The 27,767-nt window shown below is 39.1% G+C and overlaps 1 protein-coding gene across 1 annotated transcript; it reads left to right on the forward strand.

Moving 5' to 3' along the window:
• Nucleotides 1-139: 139 nt before the first annotated feature.
• On the forward strand, nucleotides 140-27,646 carry LOC131232851 (uncharacterized). Its single transcript, XM_058229345.1, has 8 exons — nucleotides 140-398; nucleotides 506-527; nucleotides 17,825-17,881; nucleotides 17,972-18,053; nucleotides 26,460-26,555; nucleotides 26,827-26,951; nucleotides 27,037-27,055; nucleotides 27,146-27,646. Exons 1-8 carry the CDS (start codon nucleotides 299-301, stop codon nucleotides 27,395-27,397), a joined length of 753 nt encoding a protein of 250 aa, XP_058085328.1. The 5' UTR covers nucleotides 140-298; the 3' UTR covers nucleotides 27,398-27,646.
• Nucleotides 27,647-27,767: the final 121 nt, after the last annotated feature.

Consider the following 27,767-nt stretch of genomic DNA (forward strand, 5'->3'; position numbering starts at 1 on the left):
TAATATAACTTATGTTCTACAGTTTATTCGGTTTTGCTTGAGTTATATATTGCACGTGTACAATTTCTGAGTGCATGTGTATCAAGTGTCATATGCAGCCGGAGTATCAAATAGTTCCCTCTTCTACGCAAATCACAGTCTGGCGGAGAAGACAAGCATTTCCCATCTTTCAACGTCCTTTCTCCGAAACTCTTCTCGTTTCTCGTCAATACATCTTCTTCTCCTCTTTGAACTCTCTCTCTCTCTCTCTCTCTCTCTCTCTCTCTCTCTGTGATTGGATCTGTGGTTTTTGCGAGCGATGGCGTCGCAGGAGTATCTAGACAAGATGCAGCTCCGTCAGAACTTCCGGAATCTATGGCATACAAGTCTCATGGACACCATTCAAGCCGATTTTCCATGTAACATTTCTCGGAAAATCCCCTTTCCTTTCCTTTTCTTTTCTTTTCCTTTCTTCTTCTGAGATCTATAACTGAAATCGTCTTCTCGATTTTTCGAATCTTTGCAGATTGCTGCTTTGCATTTTGGTGGTAAATAGTCTCGTGCTTTTACTTACTTTGGTCGTTTGGTTCGCTTCGGGTTGGGATCTGACTCTTCATCATCTTCTTCTTCTTCTTAATCTTAATTAATTAGAAAGATGATATTTTGATTTGCATAATACCACATTTTTCATTTTGGGAATTGAAATGTACGATTACAATTCCCAAAATAGAAAAAGATTGTATGAAAATCAAATTTGTGATGGGTGCATAGTCATGATTCTAGTCAATTTTCTTAGATTTAGTTGTTTTTTCATCTGATGGTATGGCCTTGATGAATTTTACTGAGTTGACTCATCGTGTTGACTTTGAGATTGTTTCGGATTTTTGTTTATTTTTTTATGTCGTTGATGCTAGAATGATGAATGAGATGGAAAGAATGGACATCTGGATAGAAAATTTTCCATATAATTTCTTTTTAAATTTATTTATTTATTTATTTGACTGTCAGTTTGTCTCTAGACGCTTTTTCGAATGTAGTGACAATGTTTACTTGATCTTGCTCTGCTTTTCGACATTGGTTACTGCATTGTAAGAACCAAAGCAAAGGATGATGGTAAATGTATCCTGCAATTCACAGCCTGACTGTATGTATAGTTTTCTTGGGTTCTTAGTTTGTACAATTATTGGGGCCGATGGCTTCAAGGATCAAAGCTGTCAATGGGTCCTGCTGTCAGGAAAAGGAAATACAAACCACTTATCAAAACCACCAACCACAATTTAAATACTCGGGAAAAATCTACTGGATTCAACTTGATCAGATTCTATGAAGACTCTAGAAGAAGTCGATTTGGTAATCACTAGTTTGAGACTATAAGACAAAAAAGAAAAAAACTAAAAGAAAAAGAAACTTGGATCAATTTATTAGAAGTTAGGAAAAAAAAAAAAAAACTCATTAGAACTCAACTTTTATTTTATTTTATTTTATTTACACTCAGACCCTCACACCCACACATACCACATGGGTATTCGAACCCATGACCTCAGTGTTGAAACCCACAGGGTCTACCACTGAGCCATGAGTAAGGACCCCATTAGAACTCAACTTGAATTGCCAAGAATCTACAATATTTACGTCTTATTATATTTTAAATATTATTTATTACCATAAAAACTCGAAAAAATTGAAAAAACTCCAGTGTTAACTGAATTTATTCGACTCGATAGACATTGGATTTGAGTTTTTATTTTTATTTTTTTAAAGATCTTTTTACAAGCACTGGCAATGGTAATTTTCTTAGGGCATTGAATATACCTCAAAATGACACTTTATGCCTTAAAAATTCATTGAAGTCAAGGTTATGAAAGTCTCGCCATTTCGTTTTGAATTGTATGATTTTGAACTTGCGATTGAATTATGTGGGAAATGATTTAAATCTCATGCTTGAATCCTTTTCTTGAAAATCCTAATTGAATCTTACAATATATATATATGGAAAAGGTTCTATGCAGTCAAGCTCATGGGTCCCATGAGGTCGAGCTGTGTGGGCCCCACCATGATGCGTGTCGAACATCTACCCCATCAGTCAGATGCACCATTCCATGGTGGGCCTAGGGCTTAAAAATCAAGTCAATCTATGACTTGTGTGGGCCACACCACAGACAAAAGTTGAGAAGGGTTACCCTCCATTAAAACATTCATAATCATTTGTTGGTCCCATTGAGATGTGGTTCACAAATCCAGCCCATCCATTATGTGTGTCCCACTTGGGTGAGGGGTCTGACCAAGTTTCAGACGCATCCAAATTTCAGGTGGGCCCCACCAAGTGCTTTTATATGTTTTAGGCATGTCTTCACATGATTTTAGATGGTATAGCCCACCTGAGTTCTGTATATGGCTGATTTTTGGGATCTCCCATAATTTAAAGGGGACCCATCAAATGCGCGGTGTTAATGTTTGACATACATCATGGTGGGGCCCACACAGCTCGACCTCATGGGAAGTTCCCATGAGCTCGACCACATAGAACCTTTTCCCTATATATATATATTCCGTGAATTCTATGATTCACAGGTTGATACCTTTGAAATCTTTCTAATCTTGTGTTCCATAAAAAAAAGGTCATGTTTCAAGTGGAATAATGACCTTAAAAAGGGATTTGACTTTTTTTTTTTTTCCGTTGTTGTTTTACTTTTTAATTTCTTCACGATAGTTTCAATTCCAAATAATGTTTCTCTCACTTGCATTAAGCATTTGTGGGAGGTCCTTTTTGAGTTTTATGCTTTTCCAAAACAAAAAACTGTAAAGTTTCTTTTGTATAAAGAGAGAATGACAAGAGAAGTTGAGATAATTTGAGAACATTGTCCATGTATACTAAAAAATGAAACTTTGGTGTAATATAGCTTGGTTCAAGGAAGACATCGACAACAATAGCTTCAAGGAAGACATCGACAACAATAGCTTCAAGGAAGACATCGACAACAATAGTAGTACCAATGTTTTTTGTATCGATATCGTGTGATGTATCACACCCTTGGGATATGGATACATATTGGTTATTGCATGGGACATCAATTGTATCATGTAATGTATCGTTGTTGTTGGGAAACATTGGGAAATTGGTCGAATTTTTCAATGAAACTTCAAGGATTGTTAAAAAAGACATCTATACACACTTAGAAATAAAAACATCACACAAAACAAGTGCACAAAAAATGTTTCCTTTATATGGGGTCCTAATATATGTGTTGTTTGACTAAACTGATGCAAGTATATTCAAAGTCGGTTCATATAATTTATAAACGTAAGAAGACATGTATGGAAACACAAGCAATACATTAAAAAACAAAAGAAGAAGTAGAAAACTAGAAATATACATTTGAATAAAGTGTGGTTGTGGCTCAGACCCACATAGAGTTACGCGGTGGTTCAAAACCAATCTCCATATCAACGAAGTTGAGCATAGTATTGCTGTATTTTTTTTTTGAAAGGTAAGAATATTATTAGAGAAAAACAAAGAAAACACAACAAGCAACAAAAAAACACAAAAAAAAAAGGGGCTAGAAGAAGATAAAACAAAGCCAAACCTAGGCAGCCGAACCCCAAGCCCTATGGATTAGAAGAAAACAAAAATCAAGGAGCCCAATCTCTAAAGAAAGCAAGGACCCTCGAGAAGACCCTCGCCTGCAAAATCGCCTTGTTTCTAAAACAACGATTCTTCCTTTCTGCCCATAAAGCCCAAAGCACCGCAAGAAGAATAACCCACCATTGTCTTTTACTGATCGTGCCTCCCGGTTCCTCGTGCCAATTGCAAAGAAGGTCCTCCATGGATCTTGGCATAGCCCAAGCTACTCCCGAAAGATGCAAGACACTCCACCAAATATCAGAGTGAAAGGGCAATGGATAAACCGCCTGAAGACAAAGCAGACAAGTGTTTGGGAGAATCATTCCTCTCTTGCGTAAGTTATCTATCGTTAGAACTCTATTCTGCTCCACTAGCCAATTGAAAGCTGCCACCTTAGGTGGCACCTTGTAAGACTATAAAGAAGCTATAAAATCCCTAAATAATGAATTTTGGGGTACATTTTTTTTTTTCTTTGAAACCTGCTATATATAGGACTTGCTATAAAGAAAATTTTCTAAATTTGGATCAACCTCTTCTTGTAGAGACAATCCACCTCAATGATAAATCAAACTTATATTTGAAAATATACCGTTGGACCACTATATCGATTACTATCTACTTGATGAAGTACATGATGCCTATTTTGTTTATTCGCTCATGATTGAATTGCATGTTATATGTATGTTTCCTTATATATAAATATTGTCAGTGGAACAAGTGATTAGGATCCTAAGAGAGGAAAAATGGATTGAGCATTTAAAATCCTCTCATGCACTCCTCTTTTCAACAAACCTCTCAAGTAAATAACTTTTCCTCTCCTTATTCCAAATACATGCTTTGTTGAGTGGTAAGAAGACTTACCAAAGGAATATAGGTCAAAAGATCGAACCCCATAGTTAGAGCTGTCCATCGGTCCGAGTTGGATTGGATTGGGTCCAACTTGAATCAGTCTGAAATCTACATGGCCTGATCCGAACTCGATCCGATTCGGGACCGAGTCTGGGTCATCTGACTCGAACCGATCCTAACCACTGCTGGCCTGAACCGATCTAAGTTCGACTCGGTCAGGAAAACCGAGTTAGATCGGATTAGGCAAGGTTCAGATCGGTCCATTTTAGACGAGAAAGAACAACTATCAGATTAATTACAAAAAGAACAACTACTAGACTGATTACAAAAAGAACTAGTATTAGACAGAAAAAACAAGTATCAGACACTCACAAGCATCCTTATCCCTAATGTTCCCTGTGGTGTGGTCCACCTGAGTATCAGATCGGCCCAATTGGATTCACAAACCCGACTATCCGACCTGTCTGAAATGATGGACGGTGTAGTTGGCAGCGGCCATGGCTGGTCGACGAGTCACTCTCCTAAAATAAATAAATAAATAAATAAATAAATGAGTCTGAGTGGCCGAGTGGGTCCTCCTACTTGATAAACGAGTCTGAATGGCTGGATCAGGATCGGGAGTGGCCGACGTTTGGGTAGAGATAAGAGGGTTTTGGGGAATTTAGGGTTCGGCACGTTCAGGTGCGACTGTGCGGGTAGAGAGGGACGGGTAGGGTAAAAACTTAATGTGGGTGTGTGTATATATATGTATATATATATATATATATATATATATATATATATATATATATATATATACATACAGGTGAGGGGTAAAATAGTAAATTATTAGTTATTAATACTTCCGGTCCGGTTCGAATTGGATCGGTCCGGTCCGAATTGACATTGACCCAAACCCGATCCAATTAATGGTCGGATCTGCCTAATCCTGCTCGAACCCGACCGATCTAGGCCGTTGGTTTGGTTTGAATCGGGTCGGATCCACCGGATCGGGTCTAACATGCCAAGCTCTACCCATAGTGTGCAAAATTATAGTTTTTCCAAAACTCTTGCCATAAAAAGTTTTCACTTTCCTTGTATATCCGAAATCCAATCAATTATTAAGATTGGGTGAAAAATCTACACTATATACTAAAAATAATATAATCAGACCACCCCACCCCCCCCCCCCAACACACACACCCCTCACGCTGATTTTCCCTTATGGCTTATATGAGGAGTTCACGCTCCTATGGGGAGGGGTGGGACAAGAGAGAGCGACCCCCCACACACACACACACACCCCTCACGCTGATTCTCCCTTATGGCTTATATGAGGAGTTCACGCTCCTATGGGGAGGGGTGGGACGAGAGAGAGAGAGAGAGAGAGAGAGAGAGAGAGAGAGTAATGCCTCGGGTTAAGGGACATAACTATAGGTAGAACTTTAAACATTCACTAATCATACATTCCCATATTCAATCACAATTAATACCAAAACTGGATAAACTTAATTTAAATAATAAAATTCATTGTTTTTTAACTTCAATCACTCAATCTCAAGAACTTAAAGTAATTCCAAAATAAAGAAAGTTGTCTAACTCCCATAAAATCCCAGCTCAATTGGAGCAAATCATCCATGCTATATGTGTCGTCGAGCCAACTCCGGAGAACTTCTACTTGCTCTTCAGTTTGCAATTTTATCAATTGAATGGTACGAGCTATCTATAGCCTGGTGAGATAGTTTTGAATACAAGAATATATAATAACAAAAGAAAATAAAATGACATTATATAGAGAGATTTTTGCAAGGACTACTGATGCATGCTCAATTTTCACAAGTTAAATATACTTATCACTATGAATTTTAGAGTCAATTCCTCTTCAATTGGCCAAAATTCTCCATTCATCACTATCACTCCATAAAAGTCACTCATCTCTCATCACTTAGAGAAAGTCACTCATCACTTAGAGAAAGTCACTCATCACTCGTCCCATTGGACCTCTAGAGGGTAGTGACTACCTATTGGATTCTAAGGGAAAAACCCTAAGTTGTACCACTAGGAACAGGGATTCTTAACCTTGGGGACCCCTCAGTTTCCTTCTATTTCCATTCACTCATCATCACTCATAATTTCTCATCACTCAGAATCAGCCTCGCTTTCACTCGTTTGGAACTTGTATGGATGCAAAATGTTTAAATTATCGGCGATATTATCGAATTATCGCCAATAATATTGGTGTCGCTGCATCGACGACACAGAGACCTCAATTTTTTGTTTCTCTACAGAATATTGACGAAATTTTCGTTATTGTCGATAATTTGGATTCTCACCAAGAATATCGACTGTAGCCTTGTGTAAATACGTAAAAATTGAAAAAAAAAAAGTAAAAAAAAATGAGCTTTGATTTCAGTAATACCTGGTTGATCGGAACTCGGAAGAAGAGAATCTGGCATCGATCGATAGTTCCCTCTTTGATAGAGGCAAGAAAAATCTCAAAATTTCCTTTTCTTCTTTCGATTGGAAGATTGATGTCGCAAGTTGGATGATTTTGATGAAAAAATTGGGATTTTGCGGGATTTCTTCCCAATTTGGGTTGGATTTAGGGTTTTGAAACCCTTAGTCAAAAATCCCCCCTTTTGAGATGGGACAGTTTTCAATGCAAATGAAATCCCCCTTTCTTTGGCGAAATTCCCTCTCCTGCAAACGATTTTTTTTAAAGCTTTGAAGGGTTGTGTACTGATATACTTAATACACTTTATCGTATTGAGTAAACTCTCTTGGGCACACCTTGAATGTATATGGTTTATCCACGCCGTCCATCCGTTTTTCCAACTCATTTTAGGGGTTAAGCCCAAAATTGAAGCGTATCAGAAGCTTAGGTGGACCACACCACAAGAAACAGTGAGAATAATGATTTCCACCGTTGAAATCTTCCTAGGGCCCATAGTTATGTTTATTTGTCATCAAACCTTTTCGTAAGGATACAAAGGTAAGGATGAAGGGATAACACAAATATCAGCTTGATTCAAAATTTTTGTGGGCCCCAAGGAGTTTCAATGGTTGACATTCAATACACGTTGTTTCCGGTGCTGTGGTCCACCTAAGCTTCTGATATGCTAAACTCTTGGTGTGTTTTCATACAATTTCCTTCTAGAAAGGATGAACGGTTTGGATAAGACATCAAAATCACGGTGGCCCCACAAAATATACTCAATACGCTCTTAGATACTTAGTATGCAATCCGTTTCCTTATTAAGGGAAGTGGATTAGGTCTTACGTGGGTAATACTTTATTGGGTGTTACCCTTAACGTGTGGGGCCCACCTTGATGCGTTTTTTGTATATTCACACTGTCCATCAGTTTTTACAGATCGTTTTATGAACCCATGCGAAATCTTAAGTAGATCCAAATCTGAAGGCTCCTAAGAAGTTTTCAATGGCAAACGTTCAGTCCTCACTGCTTTTTGTGGTATGGTCCACTTGAGATTCAAATCTGACTCATTTTTTGGACAATGCCCTAAAATGATCTTGTGAAATGAATGGTCAGTGTGGATATAACACATGCATCATCTGTGGCCCACAGAACTTGGTGATGTCAACACACCAAGGAGGTTGGTGGTGTGGCACACCACGCAATCTGTCTCTGATTTTGGAGTGCGACCTTGGAACCAGCGATGTGGGTGGGACCCCTACCATAGGGCCCACCTCAAAGCATGCGTTGTATATTCATGTGGTCCATCTGTTTTTCTAGATTAAATTGGGGTGTGATCCCAAAAATGAAGCAGATATAAATTTCATGTAGACCACAACACAGGAAACAGTGGTTATTGGCCATTAAAAACATTTTATGGGCCACAAAAGTTTTGGATCAAACAAATATTTGTTTTTTTTTCATCCATGTTTGTCTGACCTTATCAATAGGTTGGATGGTCAACAAACATTACAGTCGACCCCAGGAAGTTTTTAATGGTGGACATTCAACGACCACTGTTTGCTATGGTATGGTCCACCTGAAATCGTTTCTTCTTTATTTTTGGGACGCCGCCCTAATTTAAGTTGGAAAAATAGATGGACGGCATGGATATACAATGCATGCATCAAGGTGGGCCCTACGGTTAGGGTCCCACCCACATTGCTGGTTTCGGGGTTACACCCAAGTCACACTCGGTTTTGAGGGATTTTGGGGCACGACTTTAATGGATCCGCGGATCCACTGAGGTGGGTGGGAGATCTCTGACCTTGGGGACCACCGTGATGTATGTGCCTTATATCCATTCTGCCCCTATGTTTTGAAAGCTCATTTTAGGGCATGCTCCAAAAAATAAGCATATCCAAATAGCAAGTGGACCATAATACGGGAAACAGTGGTAATTGACTAATAAAACTTCTCATGGGCCACAAAAATTTTGGATTAAGCTAATGTTTGTGTGGTCTCTTCATCTAGGTCTTTGTGACCTTATCAATAGATTGGATGACAAATAAACATTCCGGTGGACCCCATGAAGTTTTCAATGGTGGGGATTTAATCATGATTATTTGTTTCCTGTGGTATGGTCCACTTAAGATTTAGATCTTGTTCATTTTTCGGATCATGCCTTAAAAGGAGCTTTCATATATGATGGACGGTGTGGATATAAGGCACATACATCACAGTGGGTCCCACAGTTATGTAATGCATTTTTTCTTTCTTCTTTTTTTGCAATTTTTTAATTCCTAAATATGCAAATATGTGTATTTAGGGGCATGTCATGAAGTTTCACTAAAAAATTCCACTGTTTCCCTCATGTTTTCCCATTTTCCCCCAAATTTCCTGTTATTAGCAATATTATTGGTGATAACGATATTATATCTTTATCTTCGGCCAGCGAAACTTGTAGCGACATTGACAACTCGAACACTGTGTATGCAATATCATTCATTTCCAAGCTTTCCAAAAATAACATCGTATCAAGAAGGAACTTTCTAAATGAGAAATCTCTTCGTATGCAAAACAGTTATAAAATGCAATGTATCTTGGATTTAGAACCACTTGTCAAAATATTTCTACATATGTATAGCGTATGTCCCTTTTTATATTTGGAATATTGCTCGCGATTCTCTACCTTTTTTATCCTTTCTGTCCTTAAGACTCCGCTTAGGGAGGTGACCCTTCTCGTAGCAGTTTCGGTTCTCCATTACTATTCACGTTACCACCACTCTTTCTATCCCCCCCCCCCCCCCCCCCCTCCTTTACGTCTCACGTCCCACCCCTCCCCATAGGAGCGTGAACTCCTTGTATAAACCCCAAGGGAGAATTAACATGAGGTGTGTGTGGTAAGCTTGAGGTGTGATTATACTATTTTTAGTATATAGTGTAGAGTTTTCACCCAATTTTAGCAATTGATTGGATTCCGGGTATACAAGAAAAGTAAAGACTTTAGGGCAAAAGTTTTGGATAAAATATAATTTTGTATACTATAGGGTTTGATCCTTCGACTTGTACTCCTCGCGTAAGTCTTCTTACTACTCAACCAAGAATGCATTTGTGGAGTGAAAAACTTATTTACCCAATGGATTTGTTGGAAAGAGAAGTTCATTAGAGGATTTTGAACGCTCAATCGATTTATCTTCTCTTAAGATCTTAATCACTTGTTCCACTGACAATGTGTGTATGTGTGTGTGTAGAAACATCCGTACAACATGCAATTTCAATTATGTGTGAATAAACAAAAATAGAAATTATGTCCTTTTATCAAGTAGATAGTAGTCGACATAGTGGTCCAAAGGTATATTTTTAAATCTAAGTTGATTTATCACAGAGGTGGATCGTCTCTACAAGAAAAGGTTGATCCAAAATTATAAAGTTCTCTTTATAGTAGGTCTTACATATAACAGGTTTTGAAAAAAAATATTTTACCCCCAAAATTCATTATTAAGGGGTATTACAATTGTTGCTCCACAAACCAACAATACCATCCTTAGGTCATGGTAGAATGATACTAGTGAAGATACTATCTAACATAACGCTGGTACTCATCCTCTCCGATTCAGCCCATCGTCCTCCAAATCCCAAAATTAGAGTGTATGTGGCGATGATTTAATCAAACACTCCTTATGCTGAAATAGGGGCCAAATGACCATTGATTAAAGGGGTTTGGATGCATTTTTTCTTTTGATTTTTCTGCTGTTAGACTTGGTGATGCAGGACAATTAACCCCTTGCTCTAAAAGCTCAAACTAATAGAGCATGGTGAATTAATCCCTTTATCTCATAGCCTAGGCCCTACACTGCATGGATTAGGACCTTCGCTGAACTCCCCTCGTGGGCCCTACATCACATGGGTACCACCTCACATGAGCCACTCGCCTCACACGGGCTGTCCACCCTGAGTGTGTCCCTGCATCCCACAGGCTACCCCACTCGAGCCTGGTGTGAAAATGCCCTTGCATTAATCACCCTCGGTGAGGAGTCTCGAACACAAGATATCCCGCTCTGATACCACTTTGATATATGAGACTTAACCACTTGCTCTAAAAGCTCAAACTGATAGAGCATGGCGAATTAGTCCCTTTATCTCATAGCCCAGGCCCCACATCGCATGGGTACCGCCTCACATGAGCCACCTGCCTCACACAGGCCGCCCACCCTGAGTGTATCCCTGCATCCCACAAGCTACCCCACTTAAACCCGGTGTGAAAATGCCCCTGCATTACTTGGACTTCCCACACGTTCATGAGATATCGACATATATCGTTGATACGAAATTTTTTTAGTAAGGGACTGGTTGCGATATCTGCGATACCATGCAATGGGAAAATTTTTAGATACTATTTGTGCGTTTTGCATTGCATAAGTGGGATACATGATATGTCATAGGATATATCGGCCAATATCGTCGATGCTGAAAACATTGAGTAGTATCAAAGATGACTATGTTGATGTTCTTACTTGATGTTTGCACATTAGACATTGTATCATTTATGGATTTCTTTTTTGATTTATGATCTGATATGTATGGGTGGAACAAACTGAGAACTTTCTATATTGCTGTTTAGTAGTTTCTATTTAAATTATGTGTGTGGATAGAAAGTATATGCTTAACTAACATCCTAATTTTTTTTACTTGTACTTATTTTGTTAATGTTCTAATTGATCTGAATCATAGTTTGAAAATCCAAAAACTTGACTCCAGACTCGATTGGGTTGGGCTGAGTTAAGATTCACCCAAAAACTCGAAAGTAAAATTTCAATAATTTATAATAATTTTGAGTATAAAAGTATGTGTAATGAAATGCATAAGCCATGGTTTAAGAACTTGGTGAGTCGACTCGGAATTAGCTGGGTGGTCGACTCTGATTAGTATTAAAATGAGTCATGTCTTATTTGACTCAGGTCTATACAATAACTGGCTGCATTTGCCTAAGCTTGCCTGGGTTTTGTACAACTCAATGTATCAACGGAGTTGGTAAAAATTTGAAGTTGGGATTTCGGCCTCCAATACATGACATAGGAAAAAAGTTCCTTACCCCTAAATAAAGCATGTTGAATGTCTGAATGTTGTATTAGATATATCATATATAGATATCCAAAATCTGCATTTCAAAAAGTAAATTTTAAAAAAATTACATTAGTCCATCCATCTCTATCATCTCCATCACAAAATCTAGATCACTGTTAGAATGATTGGAACCTTTGATTTAGTGGACCACACATCAGTGGCATACAATCAACCTTAGCGATCAAATTGTTGATCTGATGAGCCCTGCCATGGATAGGGGATGCCAACTCTACAGCGAGGCCACCAGTGGGAGTTCCATTCAAAAGATTTTGGAGCAAAAAACCACATATACTGGTGGTCTATATCAACGAAACATGGGCTTCATTTCAACAAAATGGGCCCGTAGGGACCTATTCATATCCCAATCATGATGAAGCTACTGTTACTGAGATTTTCGTATTTTTGAGATAGCATCAAATCTTTAATGATTTGTCTCTCTCTTATTTATTTATTAATATAAAGGCTAATTTATTTTTCCTATTGTTATTAATTATTTAATTGAACTTAGTCAAAATTTAAGAGACTAGGCCAGATTACCTGGATGACTTGCTTGACTATTGACTCGTTGGTTGACTGAGCCATGTCTAAGTTCTTGGTTTTCAAATAACAGCATAAATTAATAAAAATATGAAAACCTGGGAAAAACTCTAGTTGACTTCATTGAGTTTTTTACTCATCTTGAAAAACTTAATAAAAAAAAGGGAAGGAAAAAAGACAAAAAAGAAGAAAAATCAGCAGGAAAAAGTTCTCATTGAGTCAATTTGTAATCCAATTGAGTTGATTCAATTGGTTGACTTTTGAGCAAATGGGTTTTTAACTATGATCTGAAAAGCAACCTAAATAGCTAAGTCATGGCATATGTTCATATGTTGTTAAAAGCTCTTTGTTAGATGGCTGTGGCAAATAAATTTCACACTTGAAATTTCACACTTGATAACCTCAAAAAAAAAGAAAAAGAAAAAAAGAAAAAAAAAGGGCCCTCCGAACATATGTTTCCCCTGTTGGGAACAAGAAGAATCAAATGACTGTCTTTTGCTGGATTGATGGTCCAGTGTATTTTGTGATTCTTTGCTGGCCTGATTGAGATTTTACGGTTTTCCCAATTATGTTGTGGACCTCTTTGAAGTTTGTGAGGTGGTTTCGTTCAAAGTTCATGGTAGAGTGCTTTAGAGAAAGCTTCCTTATGCTATCTATGGAGTTATATGAAAAGAACGGAAGAAGATATGCGTGCACGCGTGCGTGTGCAAATACATATACATTACATACATACACATACATCACACACACACACACACACACACACACACACACACACACACGGGGGAAATGGTCCTATGAGGTCGACCTCATGGGAGCGTCCCATGAGATCGAGCTCTATGGGCCCCACCGTGATGTGTGATGGACATCCATCCCATCAATCAGATGCACCCTTCCATGGTGAGCCATGGGCCTAAAAATCAGGCCAATCCATGACTTAGGTGGGCCACACCACAGACAGCAATTGAGAGTGGAATCCCATCCATTGAAACCTTCTTGATTGTATATAGGGCCTAGTGAGATGTGGTTTAGACATCCAGCCCATCCATTGCGTGTGTCTCACTTGGATGAGGGGTCACACCAAATTTTAGGCCATTCTAAAACTCAGTGAAACTTCAGGAGATGCTAAAATACACATATTTGCATTTTTAGGAATAAAAAATTGCAAAAAGAATGCACAAATAACAAATTTCCATTTACTGGGGGGCTTAAAAGCATGTGTTGTTATAAGAAATCAGTTCAACCATCCGATCAATCCCATCTATCCATCCAACTATCCTACATTCCATCCAAACATCCATTGGTATTTCAGAATATTGACATCATGCGATACTTTGCCGAGAAATCGTTGACAATTGAAAAGGAGACAAAAGAATGTGGTCTCGATATCGCCCATGTCGCATTAATGAGAATATCGTTAACAATTTGATCACAGCGTACAACCATATGCCCATAAAAAAAATTGAAATGGAATTTTTTTAATAAACAGATTTTGATGATATCGATACATTGGTGATATTTTCGAAATATCACTGATACATGGGCGATACAAGTGACACCAGGAATTTACACAGTTGAAAATATTGGCGATACATTGGAGATACCGATACATTGACAATACAAGCGACACATGGAATTTACATTGTCAAAAATATTGGTGATACATTGGCGAATATTTAGTGATACATTGTCAATGCGTAGAATTTTTTATACTACCAGTGTTATCGGTATCGCTGAGCTAGAGATAGAGATAATATTGGGGATAAGGATTTAAATGGTTCATGGCGGCTGTGCCTGCTGGTGGGTCTTTGGGCGATTTGGGAGGAAAGAAACGGAAGATGTTTCCGTAATGTTAGTCATAGTGTTGACTGGGTTGTAGGGAGATCTTGGGGCTTTGTCCGTGAGTGGGGTTAATGTATCTTGGGCTGAAGGGGCTTGTTGTTTGGAGTTGGCTGGTTGTTTTTGTTTCTTGTATTCTTTGCCACGTGTTGGCCTCTTTTCAATAAAATTTCCGTAACTAATTAAAAAATCAAAAAAAAAAAAAGAGAAAAAAAAATGAAAGAAAGAAGAAAAAAAAAAGGAAAAGAAAACTAGGATGAGGCAAAGTTGTTGAGGGCTTCAAAATATTCTTCTGATTGGCTATTGTGTCTATTAGAAAGCATGGTTGGATTTTGACATGGGTTGGGTTGGCTGGTTGTTTTTGTTTCTTGTATTCTTTGCCACCTGTTGGTGACTTTTAAATAAAATTTATCTAACTTCTTGAAAAAAAGAAAAAGAAAAGAAAAGTTGGATGAGGCAGAGTTGTTGAGGACTTCAGTATTCTTCTGATTGGCTACCGTGTCTATCAGAAAGCATGGTTGGATTCTGACATGGGTTGGGTTGGTTGAGGGACATAATGTACTTGAGAACAAAAATAATAGAAGCTAGTTCATTTTCTTCTTCTTCTGTTAATTATTATTCTCTTGTAATTTCTTATACATGGCACTTACATTAGAATACTTAAGCTGTTTCTGTTTTGTTATATTTTTTTACCATTACGAGCGTATCTGGGGACTAGGGTTAGCATTTTTGTGCCTAATGTTTCTAATGGGAATATGCAACTTGTGTGCTCTTTTGCTGCTGCTGATGCTGTGCAAGCTACTACTATAATTTTGGAATTCCTATCCACATTATTTCTGTTACTCTAGGAACCAACCATGAGTTTTGAATGCAACGCATGTGCCATTGAAAGAGGCAAAATTGTCATGGATGGTGAATCGTGTTGTTTACTTTGGCATTTCTAAGTAAATGGAGGAAAGCTTACTCAGCTTACATAAAAAAAAAGAAAAAAAGAAAAATCTGAGCAAAGAAATTTAGATCTTCTTCAGCTAGCTGAATGCCCAATTTTCACTCTTCTGAATGTATATCTTTTACCCCAATACCTCTTCAAAGCAATGAGTAACCTTGTGTAGATTGTTGACCTCATAAATGGGATGGTGTCATCATGAACTGAAGATGAGAGATCTGAAAGTCTGCATTAAACAACCAACCCCCCTGGCCTGACCCAGCATCCTACTATGATCCTCAACCACACTTCCACAAAAAGAAAGGGGGAGAGAGGGACCCCTTGCTTAAGACCTCGTTATCCCTCGAAAGAAACCTTTAAGAGATCCATTCACCAAGGTAAAAAAAAGTTGATCTCATACATTTCGTCATTCAATTCTTTCATCGCTCCCTAAAGCCCATCCTTCTGAGCATGTTGTAACAAATTTCTAGTCCATGTGATCGGAAGATTTTTTCATGCCAAACTTGCATATTATGCGTGGTCTCTCATCCTGTACCTAGAGTTAGCGCATTCACAAGTGATTAGAGCACCATCCAGAATATGTCTATCATACAAATTCCCTTGAGCCTTTGGAATAATCCACCAAGAACCTTGTGTCACCTGGATGCAAAAACTTTTCCAAGATCTTGTATGGGATTTCAACTAAAGTTATAAGCCAATTTTTTTGGAGACCTTCCACCCCCTTCCTTAGGGACCAAAGGAATGAAAGACGCACCAATGTCCTTAGAGAATTTGCCCCTCTCGTAAACTCTGGAATGAAAACCATCATGTTTCATGTTGCCTTTTACATCATCCTAGAATACATGATAGAATGTGATTGCGTACCCACAAGAAGACCTTCATTTACAACCGATTGACTCCGCACTCCATAATTTTGACTCTGGACTAGCTACTAAAAGAGAAAGAGGAGCCCTCCTCCCTTGCATCCTGGTGTGCCTTTCCGACTGTCCCCTGGATGGTTGTAATCAACTTCTGAAGATAGCCTGAGAAGTTCCCTCTTCCCTCATGCCGGACTTGTTACCCCATTGTTGACCTTATCACCTTCTTCTAGGAGACGATACAGGGCTGCCATGTCTCCTCCATTGCTGTTGAAAGAGAGACCCACTGCTCTAACTACAAGCTGTATAATATTGCTGACCCACTGATCAATGCTGGCCTCTGTATGGCTGCTTGGGAATCTGCATATTCGCTGAATGGAAGTAGCAGATTCCTGAGTTCCCATTGTCATTAGAAGTAATAGGTATGGAACTCATTGCTAATGTGAATAGCTCCGCTTATGTTGTTCCCCACCAGAATCCAGCCTCTGCATGGCTAAAGGCTCTACCGCTATTGGACTGCCCCCATTCAAGAAACTAGTTGCCTTAGATCCCATAAGACAGGTATAGAAATTAGTGCAGGCAAATGAGATACCAAGTCTATTCTACTCATAGAGAAGCGTCAGATTCAACGACAATACTATATTCTTATAAGCATAAATAAAAACAATAAAAGTCTAATGCAGGGGCATTTTCACACCGGGCTCGAGTGGGGTGGCTTGTGGGATGCAAGGGCACACTCGGGGTGGGTGGCCCATGTGAGGCGGGCGGCTCGTGTGAAGCAGAACCCACGTGAAGTGGGGCCCACGAGGGTGGTTCGGCCGAGGTCCTAACCCATGGGATGTGGGGCCTGAGCTATGAGATAAAGGGATTGATTCGCCATGCTCTATTAGTTTGAGCTTTTAGTGCAGCTTGTTAATTGTCTTGCATCAAAGTCTCAATAGATAACAATAATCCACCACTCCATGGTTCGAAACCTAAAAGGACCTGACTCAATTGATTAGATTTTAATGCAACTTGCCTCTACCGAGCCAAACTTGGACTTCCTTGGCTTGGCTCAACCAGATAATGGTCTACTTGGGCTCAAACCATAATTCACTTTGGCAAGTCCAAGATATGCCCAATCCTGATTGGGGGATTGGGGTTGCCATGGGATGTGCTATATCAGATCAGGTTGTGCACTACTCATTTCAGTTGATTATTTGACATGCCAAGCTTATGGATAGCAATATTGCCAATTCAGAGTCTTAATCAATATCTAAAATCTTTGCTTTTTTTTCTTAAAGCTGCATCTAGTACAATCATGATGCTATTTTTGGCTGTAAAGATCACAAAATTCTTGCATTTTTTCATGATATTTTTTGCTGAAAATATCATGAAAAGATCTTTGGAGTTGAATAGCTTGATTTTGATTTTGTAGGTAAACATGCCAAGCTTATGGATGGCCATATTTCCAATTCAGAGTCTTAATAAATTTCTAATTCCTTTACGCGTTTTATTATTATTATTTTTTCCCTGAAAGCGGCATCTACTACAATCACAACGCTATTTTTGGCTGAAAAGATTACAAATTTCTGCATTTTTTTTTCCCTGGTCTGATGCATGAAATGATTTTTATTTGATTGCGAAGGATATTCTTTCTTCATGGTCTCCTATCTAACACTCACTATTTCATTGTAGTGCGCCATGTGCATCATACCTACTCAGGAAACGAGCTCTTTATAATGATATGTCCAGGTAATTGCCATTTTACTTTTTTCCCTTCTGCATTTCAGTTTATGAAAATTTGAGGGGCTTTTGTCATATTTTTGTTTGTTGTTATTTTAGGTATGTATGTTGTGCCGGGTACCTGCCATGCAGCGGTAGGTGTGGAGAAAGTCGATGTCCTGAATTTTGTCTTGGCACTGAGGTATTAAATCTTATTTGATTTCTCGCTTTCTGCAATTTTAGCTATGATATATACAAATGGAAAGGTGTTGATCAAGTTTTCTGTCTTAGCTTAATATGCGGATTGGGTTTCTAATTGCCTAGTATCATGTTAAAGAAGGTTGATTTCCTTAAAATATATCAAGTGAGTGTCATGTTAAAGAAGGATGATTTCCTTTAAAAAAATGAAGTGTTTATGTAGATTGCATGTACATACAAACTTATATTATAAATATGTAATAGGGAGACTTTAATATTTGTGGTATAAAAATATTGATTATTTGAAATATTAATCAACTTAAAGTAATTTTAATTTACAGAAATAACAAAATCATATTGATTGCTATTCTAACCTATATTATTGTTTTCTCTCTTTATAATTAGTCTAGAATGTCAGGAGGAAGTCCTGATGTCTGTTGACAATATTGATGGCCAACTGAAGGGAATAGACATGCGTCCATCTGTAATTATTGTAATCATGTGTCGAGGGGTGGAGTTCCCAGTTGCAGGAGCATTTGGCAGGTATCATAATTTAGCAAACTATCCTAACATTCCGAAGGAGTTGAGAGTGCAGATGAAGCGCTACAGTAAGTTGTTGTAAGCAGATAGGAGTGGAAAGCACATAAAAGGGAGATCGTTGAAGAATTGCCCCATCCTGTATGGGGACTTGGTACTGTGGATGAGAACCTAAATTACGATGAGGACAGCCTGAGATATATACCCTAATGACTGTGTGACAGAGTGGGACACTGTGTCGCATAACTAGGTTGTTTTTGATCCTATGCAGACAACATTTGATAGGGAGAAAATTCAACAATTTGAGGAATCTAGGCCTGTGTTTGAGGGGTCTAGATGCGAGGGTAGTGGCATTAGTAGGGGGCGGTGGGACTTTAGGGGCTGCGACATCAAGGCCTGTTATATGTTGTACCTAGAGCACATGGATGCCGGATCCACCCATGGATCCATCATTGTACAAGGATTAGGGTGAAAAGCAGAAGCGATTGAAGGATATTTAGAGTGGACAGAATATGAGAGAGAGGATGAGTTTGTCTATTTTGAAGTTCTTCATGTACAACCGCCACAAATGCAGCATCTAGTCCACATTCTAGAAATATGATTGGTAAAGGGCAACATGGAGTGAAGTTCAAATGTTACATTAGATTACGAGGCATTACTTGGGGGAGTAAGTTAGGACTGGAATCCGTTGGGGGACACATATAGGGTTACATTTTTTGTGTGATGGATGGACTGTGCCTATTTGATTGTCAACAATCAATTTCATGGTATATTGCTGAGCGCTGACAGTATAAGTCCATCAATGCGTTAAATAAGTTTAAGGAAGCATACAATATGTAGGGTGGAGTAAAAGAATGTCATTCAGATTGTCACAAGTAATGGTAGTGCATTTGTTAAGGTTCGGGATGACTTGATGAGGAAGTACAACCCTTGCTGGACTCCATGTGCAATTCACTGCATTGATTTAATGCTCCAGTCAAACTAAGGGAAAGGGAAACTGTGAGGAGTGTGATTGAAGGCGGGAAGATTGTGGAAAACTTCATCTATAATCACACTTGGTTGTTGTTGTAAGAGATGCAAAAAATGTGTTAAGGGGACATTGTTCGGCCAAGGGGTACATGGTTCCTTACAAACTTCATTGCATTGGAGAGCTTGCATAAGCATATGAGAGCATGCTGAAAGACCTAGTCACCTTTGCTGAGTGGGTGAATTGGTATAAGACTGTAATCATATGGGAAAGATGGCTGAGGAGATAGTTTTGAGCAACACATTCTGGGATAAGACTCAAGATGTGGTTGTTATTCGAGAACCCATTTGGAGAGTTCTGGGGGTTGTAGACAATGAGATTGCCCTTGTCAGGAGATGGATCTCTTTGATGGTTGAGACTGCTGCTCTATCATGATGAATGTGTTTTTCCTTGGCATTCAACGTCACATTAACACTTGTAGAGTTGTCTTCTATTTCTCGTAGCACATTTGTGCTGATTAGACAATGTTGCAGTTGTGAAGACAAGAACTAGTTCCATGGCCTTTTTTATTTTATTTTCCATCAATCATTTGGTTCTAGCTTTCGATATTTGGGCCATTTTGTTGTTTCTCTTCATTTTATCCACAGGGAGCAGTAAGTTTTGAAATGGCGGCATGCTTTAATATGTAATAGCAAATCATAAGCTTAATGAGATTAGCCTTGACCGACTTTACACAAATCTAGATGTACATATGGATATTTTTTAGATGCTGTGAGCATTTGCAGGGTTAGTTTCCTGTTACATAACAATGTTGCAGCTAAATAGCCTGTATTTTGGAAAAGTCATGACCTCGTTATACAAGTTCACTGCAAAGTGTTCTATAATGTAGTGTTTTACTCGATGAATTTCATTTATGTTTAAGATTTTATAGAGTTATGATTTGAGAGTTATCCATTCAGTGCACCATACACAGACACTCATTTTTGTGACTTCCTACAAAAATCGGACATGTGGAAAGCTGTCTACTATCCCAGCCATTCTTTGTGTGTCCCACCATGGGCATGGATCATGGTAGTAATTATCTCTCTGATCCAACTACATAATAACATCTGACTGGTTACCTTTAAATGTTCGGGAGAGAAGGTTGGTGATGTTTAGCATTGAACAGGTAAAGGTCTACCAATTGGATTGATATGATTGTTTAATACTGTGCAGCACAATGGTCCATCCATTGCAGCACACCTGTTGAACATCTTGCTCAGATTGTGGACAATTGTGTCACATGTCCAATTTTAGCTCAGCTCACAAGGCAAGTAAATTGCTGTGCTGTGCTCCTGTTCTTAGGAGTATCTTAAGTGCCATGACAACATGGATTCTGATCCAATTGTCTCAAGCAGATTGTAACTGTTTTCTGACATGATAGTTCATCATTCCCAGTGATGGTCCATTATTATGAATTGGTGATGTGGATCAATCTGATGATGGCATGTCTTGAAGTAAACTTTATATGCTGATGTCCTATATGCAGATCCAATAAACAACTATGGAGATTTCTAAAAGATGAGAAGATATCTTTTACAGAGATGGATTAGTCTTCATAATTCCCAGTGACATGGACGCTACTATGATGGTCCATTGTTATGAATTGGTGATGTGGATCAATCTGATGACGACATGTCTTGAAGTAAACTTTATATGCTGATGTCCTATATGCAAATCTAATAAACAACTATGGAGATTCCTAAAAGATGGGAAGATATCTTTTACAGAGGTGGATTAGTCAACGTTGGTTTGAGAAAATTCTAATTGTACCATTTTCTTTTAATCACAATCTGAAATTAGGTTTTTGTTCTCCCTTTGAAATTTGTTTTGAAAAAAATCAGCATTTTCTTATTCTCAAGGTTTCTTGAACAGTCCTTTCGACTCTTGGGCTAGAACGATTCTGTCATGTTCAATCTTGTGCTGGAGTCTATTTTACCTGATTTTGTCCAAGTGAAATTCTTATTCCATCTCTAACCAGAGACGTATAGGTGCCGGTTGATAAACTGAAAAATAAGCTCTGAAAATTAATTACGTGTTGAAAACTAATTTTGAAATAATTTTAGGGATATTTTAGTCAAAAGTGAAAATAAATTTTAATGCACCACCCTTTCAGCATTCAGCCTTCTGCATTAAGTGAAGGGAGGGGGCCGAAAAAAGACCCATATTTTCAGTGAAAACCTTTCGGCATTCAGCCTTCCGCATTAAGTGAAGGGAGGGGGCCGAAAAAAGACCCATATTTTCAGTGAAAATAAATTTAAGCACTTGATAACTTGACTTGCCAAATGATCTAAATTAGTGAAAATCACTGAAAATATCAAATTTCAGTGATAAGTGTTGAACATAAGTTTTATCTAATGGTCTCATAGTCTGATAGGTGGACCGTATAAATTCTAGCTGAAGTCCTTGCCTCTAGGTTCCATAAGGTTCTGGGAAATGTCAGATCCAGAGTGCAAGGGGCCTTTACACATGGGAGACAAATGCTCAATGGTATTCTCATTGCTCATGAATGCATTGCTTCTAGATACAAGGAGAAGAAGGGAATCATTTGTAAGTTGGATCTAGGAAAGGCGAATGATCACGTGGACTGGAAATTTCTCAACTACATGTGACAATGGATAGAATGTGTAAAATGGAGGAGATGGATTTGGAAATTGTCTTATCGATTAGGTATTCAATTCCAGTTAATGGATCTCCTGAAGGAATTTTCAAGCGATTGAGAGGTCTTTGGTTAGGAGATCGAGTATCACCCCCTTCTTGTTTGTGGCGGCGGCAAAAGATCTAAGCAGAATGATGGATAAAGTGTCACAAGCGGCCTAATTAATGGGTTTAAGGTGGAAAATGCATCCTTCTAAATATCTCACCTACAATTCATAGATGATACTCTCTTGTTTTATGATGTGGAAGCTTTGCAGGTGGATAACTTTCAGAAAGTTATTTGATGCTTTGAGTTAGTATTGAGTCTCATGATCAACATCCATAGAAGAGATTTTGGGGATTAGAATAGAAGAGGAGGAAGTCGAGTCTTACAGGAAAGTTTGGGTGCAAGGTTGGAAAGCTTACTTGTCTTACCTGGGACTTCCTCTTTCCATTGGGAAGCTGGCCAAAAACTTATGGGATAAAGTTGTTGAGATAATAAAAAGGAAGCTTGATAAAGGAATCCATGTTCTATCCCTTAAAGGTAGACACCTTGATAAAAGAAGCCATGTTCAATATGCCTTTGTATTTCATGTCACTATTCCAGTGTTTGGCTAAGAACTCTTAGCAGACTTGAAAGAATCAGACGGGACTTTTTGTGGAAAGGTACGGACAACAAGCATAAATTTCATTTGTTGAAATGGAGCAAAGTTTGCAAGCCTTTGGGCTGTTTGGATTTGGCCAAAGTTGTGTCCCAACCAATAGTAATGGACAATCGTAAATGTCAACAGTTTGCCAAATCCCCCATGCACGGGAACCAATGCACATTTGGACAAGTATTTATGGGCATGTGACTGTAGCAGACAGGTGGAACTACTTGTGAAGAACACTTTATCATTTCCATGCACATGAGGATCATATTTATTTGTGCTCATGTGTGACATGTGTCAATGTGCCACGTTTGCGACTGTCCAAGTTCAAGCATCCTACATGTTCATGTGTGCCACCATCAATCTTCAAGCATAAAAAGGTGGCATGTGTCACATGTGCAAATACACATGTATGTGTGCCACCAAACAAATTTTAGTTTCCCCACATGTGGAACAATCTATTATCTATCCAGTCCATAATCCAGGGTGTTTGACAAACACGGGGTGAAACAACTAGCCAACAACAACAGGTCCATGACCAGCTAACCTTGACAACATGCCATGGATTGCTAGTTGCAACACAACTTTGCCCAAATCCAAACAGGTCCATTGCATGAAGGTGGAGCATGAATTAGAGACCTTTACTATGTGAATCAAGCTTTGCTGTGTAAATGGCTTTGGGAATTTGGAACGGAGAGCGAGAATCTATGGAAACAGGTTGGAGGCTGGTATATAAGAGGCTGGGCTATTTAACGAGCCTCGGGGGCTTAGAAGGCTGTAGTTAGGACTGTTTTTGGCTTTAAGAGAGGCAATGTCGTGGTTGGCGATGGATCCTGAATCCCGTTTTTGGAGGGTATTTGGTGAGCTTCTTACCCCCCACATGCCATAGGAATCTAACGGAAGAGGAATCGAAAGAGATGATGCTTAGCTTGTTGGCTGGATCGCTTGTTGGGGATGTGCCCTGAAAAACTAATATTTGGTTGCTCATAGACCCAGCTATACATTGACTTGGATATGATTTGATCTTTAATCATTCGTATGGTTTAGTTTATGTGTGGAACATGTTCGTCATCTTTATGGGTTTGTGAGGTTTTACCCCCCGAGTCTTGGAGACTCTTGAGGTTGGACGCGATGACCATTGGCCAAGGGAGAGTTTTGGTCCATTGATCTCGGTGTCTTGGGCATGACTATGAAGGTACTTAGGCATACCTTTGCTCATATGTCATCTTATATGAGGGGATTGACTTGGTGTCAGAATGGACGGTCTCCACCATCGGGCTTGACTTGGTGTCAATGTGCCTTCTCCTTAACCCCACGTAAGTGTTTCTGTGCACCATAGATGGTTCCCTAGCTTGGGAACATTGGTCACTTATATTTGTAGGATTGGCTGCAAGCTTGCAACTTATCTACTATAAGGCCTATCATGTCAGACCAGATTTATGCTTGCAGTTTGCACTGGTTTTGTCATATACTTAAGACCCGAGGATGTGTGGGCTGAGATGGCTTGATTGATGGTCCCTTGGCTCACTTTACAAGGCCATTGCATGATTACTAGAAGTGGGTGATGTTGGGGATAATTAATCAAGTTCATTGAGGTACACATGATCCAAATGGGAACCACTTTGTTTGCCCAGGACACTAGATTATTGGGCTGATCTTGAGGTTTGAATCATCCATAAGGTGTTTTAATTTCTGATCAACACCTATGGTTTCCGTAGGCTTTCAACTGTTAACTTTTGAGTTTTAACTATTGATTTGTTTTCAATCAATCTCAATGGAGATTCAATGGCTAAGATATGTTGATCTAGACCTTGGGGTGGCATGGGAGTTACCTAAGTTTGGTGACCACCAATAGTGGAAGGAAATAGATGGTTAGTGTGCATGGATCAGCAAGGTGGACAGACTTCCTTTATAGTAGGGTATGCGGAAATCCTATGGGGTGACAATGTACTGAAACTATTGTGTATGCATGAAACCTTGATCTCCTCATATGATCCTACTGCAAGAGGGAGAGAGAGTGAAAAGCCTTGGACGTCCCATATGAGAGAGGAGAGAGTGGAAAGAGAGAAAGGGGACACAGAAGAGTGGGCGCCCTCACCCTTAAACCTCCACACGTCCACACACCCAAGTTTGGGGTCCACTTCCATGATGTCTCTGGTCAACCCTTGGCCCCTACTAGAGGATCTGTCATGGTTCATTGGACTCCTAAGCCTGCAATAGATTGGGGAAGGACTCTGCGTCGAGAGATCAAAAAGGGCAAAAATGGGCAGGCTTCTTTCATAGGATATGTAGAAATCCTGTGGGGTGACAGTGCACTGAAACTATTGTGTATGCCTGAAACCTTAATATCCTCCTTACATGATCCTATTGAGAGAGAGAGACCTTCGATGTCCAGTATGAGAGAGGAGAGAGTGGAAAGAGAGAAAAGGGACAGACAGAAGAGTGGGCATCCCTACCCTTAAAGCTCCACAAGTCCACACACCAAGTGTGGGGTCCACTTCTCTAACATCTCTAGTCAACCCTTGGCCCCTACTAGAGGATCTGTCACGGTTTCTTGGATTCCTAAACCTGCAATAGATTGGCGAAAGACTCTCTTTGAGAGATCGAAAAGGGCAAAAATGGGTGGGTTTTCTTCCATGCATAGGTATGAGTATATAAATGTATTTTTCTTGTATTTGAGACATGACATGATCATGGACGGAGATCCATTAATGGGGCCTTTAAAAAAAAAAAAAAAATTCTCTACCACCTTGTTTCATGAAAAAGTCCAACATCATTTCATTCAAGACAAGAGTGAGATGGGTGGTTGTGGAGGCCAGAGAAATCAGGCAGAGGGATTCTTATGATAGATAACCTTTAGAAAAGGAACATGATTATCCCAAATGCTTGCATCATCTCTCTTCAAGATGCAGAATCAACTGATCATTTATTTATGCATAGTGAATTCGCTAGACACGTTGTACGAAAGAGTTCTTGGGTGATGCTGGCATCGATTGTGTCCCTGTTCTTGCCTTGGCATGCAGGTGGAGTTGGAAGTAGAATGAAAATTGTGCATCTCTTCATTTCAGCAGTTTTGTGGTTTATTTGGAAGGAATGAAATGAAAAATGTGTCTGAAATACCCCACAGCTCCTGGATGAGGTCTTTAGGAAGGCTAAAATGGATGTTTTTGAGTGGGCTTCGTCCCTGAAGCAGGCAGTTTGAGGGATCTACATATGTATCTTTTGATTATTTTGGTCCTCTTCTGTATAATTTCATGGCTTTGATGTTTCTCTTTGCCTTTCTTTTTAATATCATTCCTTTGCCTTTCAATAAAGGAAAAAGGTTGGAACACTTAATTTAACAAAGTTTATTCCAATTCTACATAAAGCATATCCTACCATAAAGCGGTGCTAAATGATGTTGTTGAGGCAATACTATCATCGAAGAAATAATGGATAACCATTCTCCCAAAGGAAACCTGTTGCAAATTTGATAATTAGAAAAATAAGTAGCACCCTGACTAGAACATGCAGTCTGTATGAAATTGGACATATTCTGCATTTCTATTTATTGATCATACTTTTCTTTGTCTGTGTTCAGGTCCTTCTATGCTTTGGAAATTCAGTCGCCTCAACCCGTTTTCTTTTGCAAGATGAGTTCAATATACAGACAACACAGTGTGATAACTGCATCATTGTACTCTCTCTCTCTCTCTCTCTCCAGTTGTCTCAACCCGTTTTCTTTTGCAAGATGAGTTCAATATACAGACAACACTGATAACTGCATCATTGTACTCTCTCTCTCTCTCTCTCTCTCTCTCTCTCTCTCTCTCTCAGTTGAAAGGGAACTAGTTTTTATCTGTTTGGTTGACTTAATTTTCTTTGTTTATGAATTGGCGGTTGAAAGTGAACTAGTTTTTATCTGCTTGGTTAACTTATTGTTCTTTGTTTATGAATATGTATTGTAGGGATTCATGTTCTGCCTGCAACAAATTGCTTGTATTTTTTCAATTGTTGCAATGATTGTCGGAAGTGATGAAATTCAACAAGCTTCCCAGTTGCTGTCCTGTTTGGCCGATGCTGTCTATTGCTCGTGAGTCCTACTGTCCCTACCCACTGTCCTCAGTCCAGCAGTTGCAAAATCTTTCACTGATTCTATTGCCTGCTTTGCTTTGCAGGGTCTGTGCATGCATGCAGGTAAGCAATAATCACGTTACATGCATATTAATGTCTCTAGTATCCACATCTTGTTGAATTGATTGATGTTATTGTGGTGGGATATTGCAGACACAGCACAAGATTGAAATGGATAAAAGAGATGGCATGTTTGGCCCACCAGTGATGGCAGTGCCCCCAATTCAGCAGATGTCTCGTATAGATCAGCCTCTTCCCCCTGCAGTTGGATATCCACCTCAACCATCATATGGGCAGCCTTATGGCTATCCACCTCCGGCTCAGGCCCAGGGCTACCCTCCGGCAGGTTACCCTCCAGCAGGTTACCCTCCATCGGGGTACCCTCCAGCAGGTTATCCTAGGTGATATCCATCATCAATGCATCACTGAATACAAGAACAATTGGTTTGAAGGTTTTGATGTGCATTTGGACCTTCCGGATGATCCTTGTTATAGTCATGATATATTTTTTTTCTTGCATTTCTTTGGCAAGCTGGTTTGTTGTGTCCATGTGAAGCAATGGTTCTATAGATACTGTGGATGCTATGAATGCGTGCAGCTATTAGTGGGAGATCCCATTTTCAGTGTAGATAAGCAAACTCATTGAAGTTTATTTATGTTCTAGATTCAGTTTATTATGTTCTAAATTCAGTTTTTTTTTTGGCTGTTCTACCATGTCCTAAAAAAAGGTTCAAGTATTGAACTGAACGTAGGCGAAGCACATGCATTGGGGGGG

The sequence above is a fragment of the Magnolia sinica genome, chromosome 18 (genome assembly GCF_029962835.1).
Source record: "Magnolia sinica isolate HGM2019 chromosome 18, MsV1, whole genome shotgun sequence".
NCBI classification, from domain to species: Eukaryota; Viridiplantae; Streptophyta; class Magnoliopsida; order Magnoliales; family Magnoliaceae; genus Magnolia; species Magnolia sinica.

Bases quoted from the DNA above. Each gene is read 5' to 3' on its own strand.
- LOC131232851 (XM_058229345.1), top strand. From the start codon at position 299: ATGGCGTCGCAGGAGTATCTAGACAAGATGCAGCTCCGTCAGAACTTC. The intron at 399-505 runs GTAACATTTCTC...GAATCTTTGCAG, and splicing joins CATTCAAGCCGATTTTCCAT to ATTGCTGCTTTGCATTTTGG. The intron at 18,054-26,459 runs GTATTAAATCTT...GTCTGTGTTCAG, and splicing joins AATTTTGTCTTGGCACTGAG to GTCCTTCTATGCTTTGGAAA.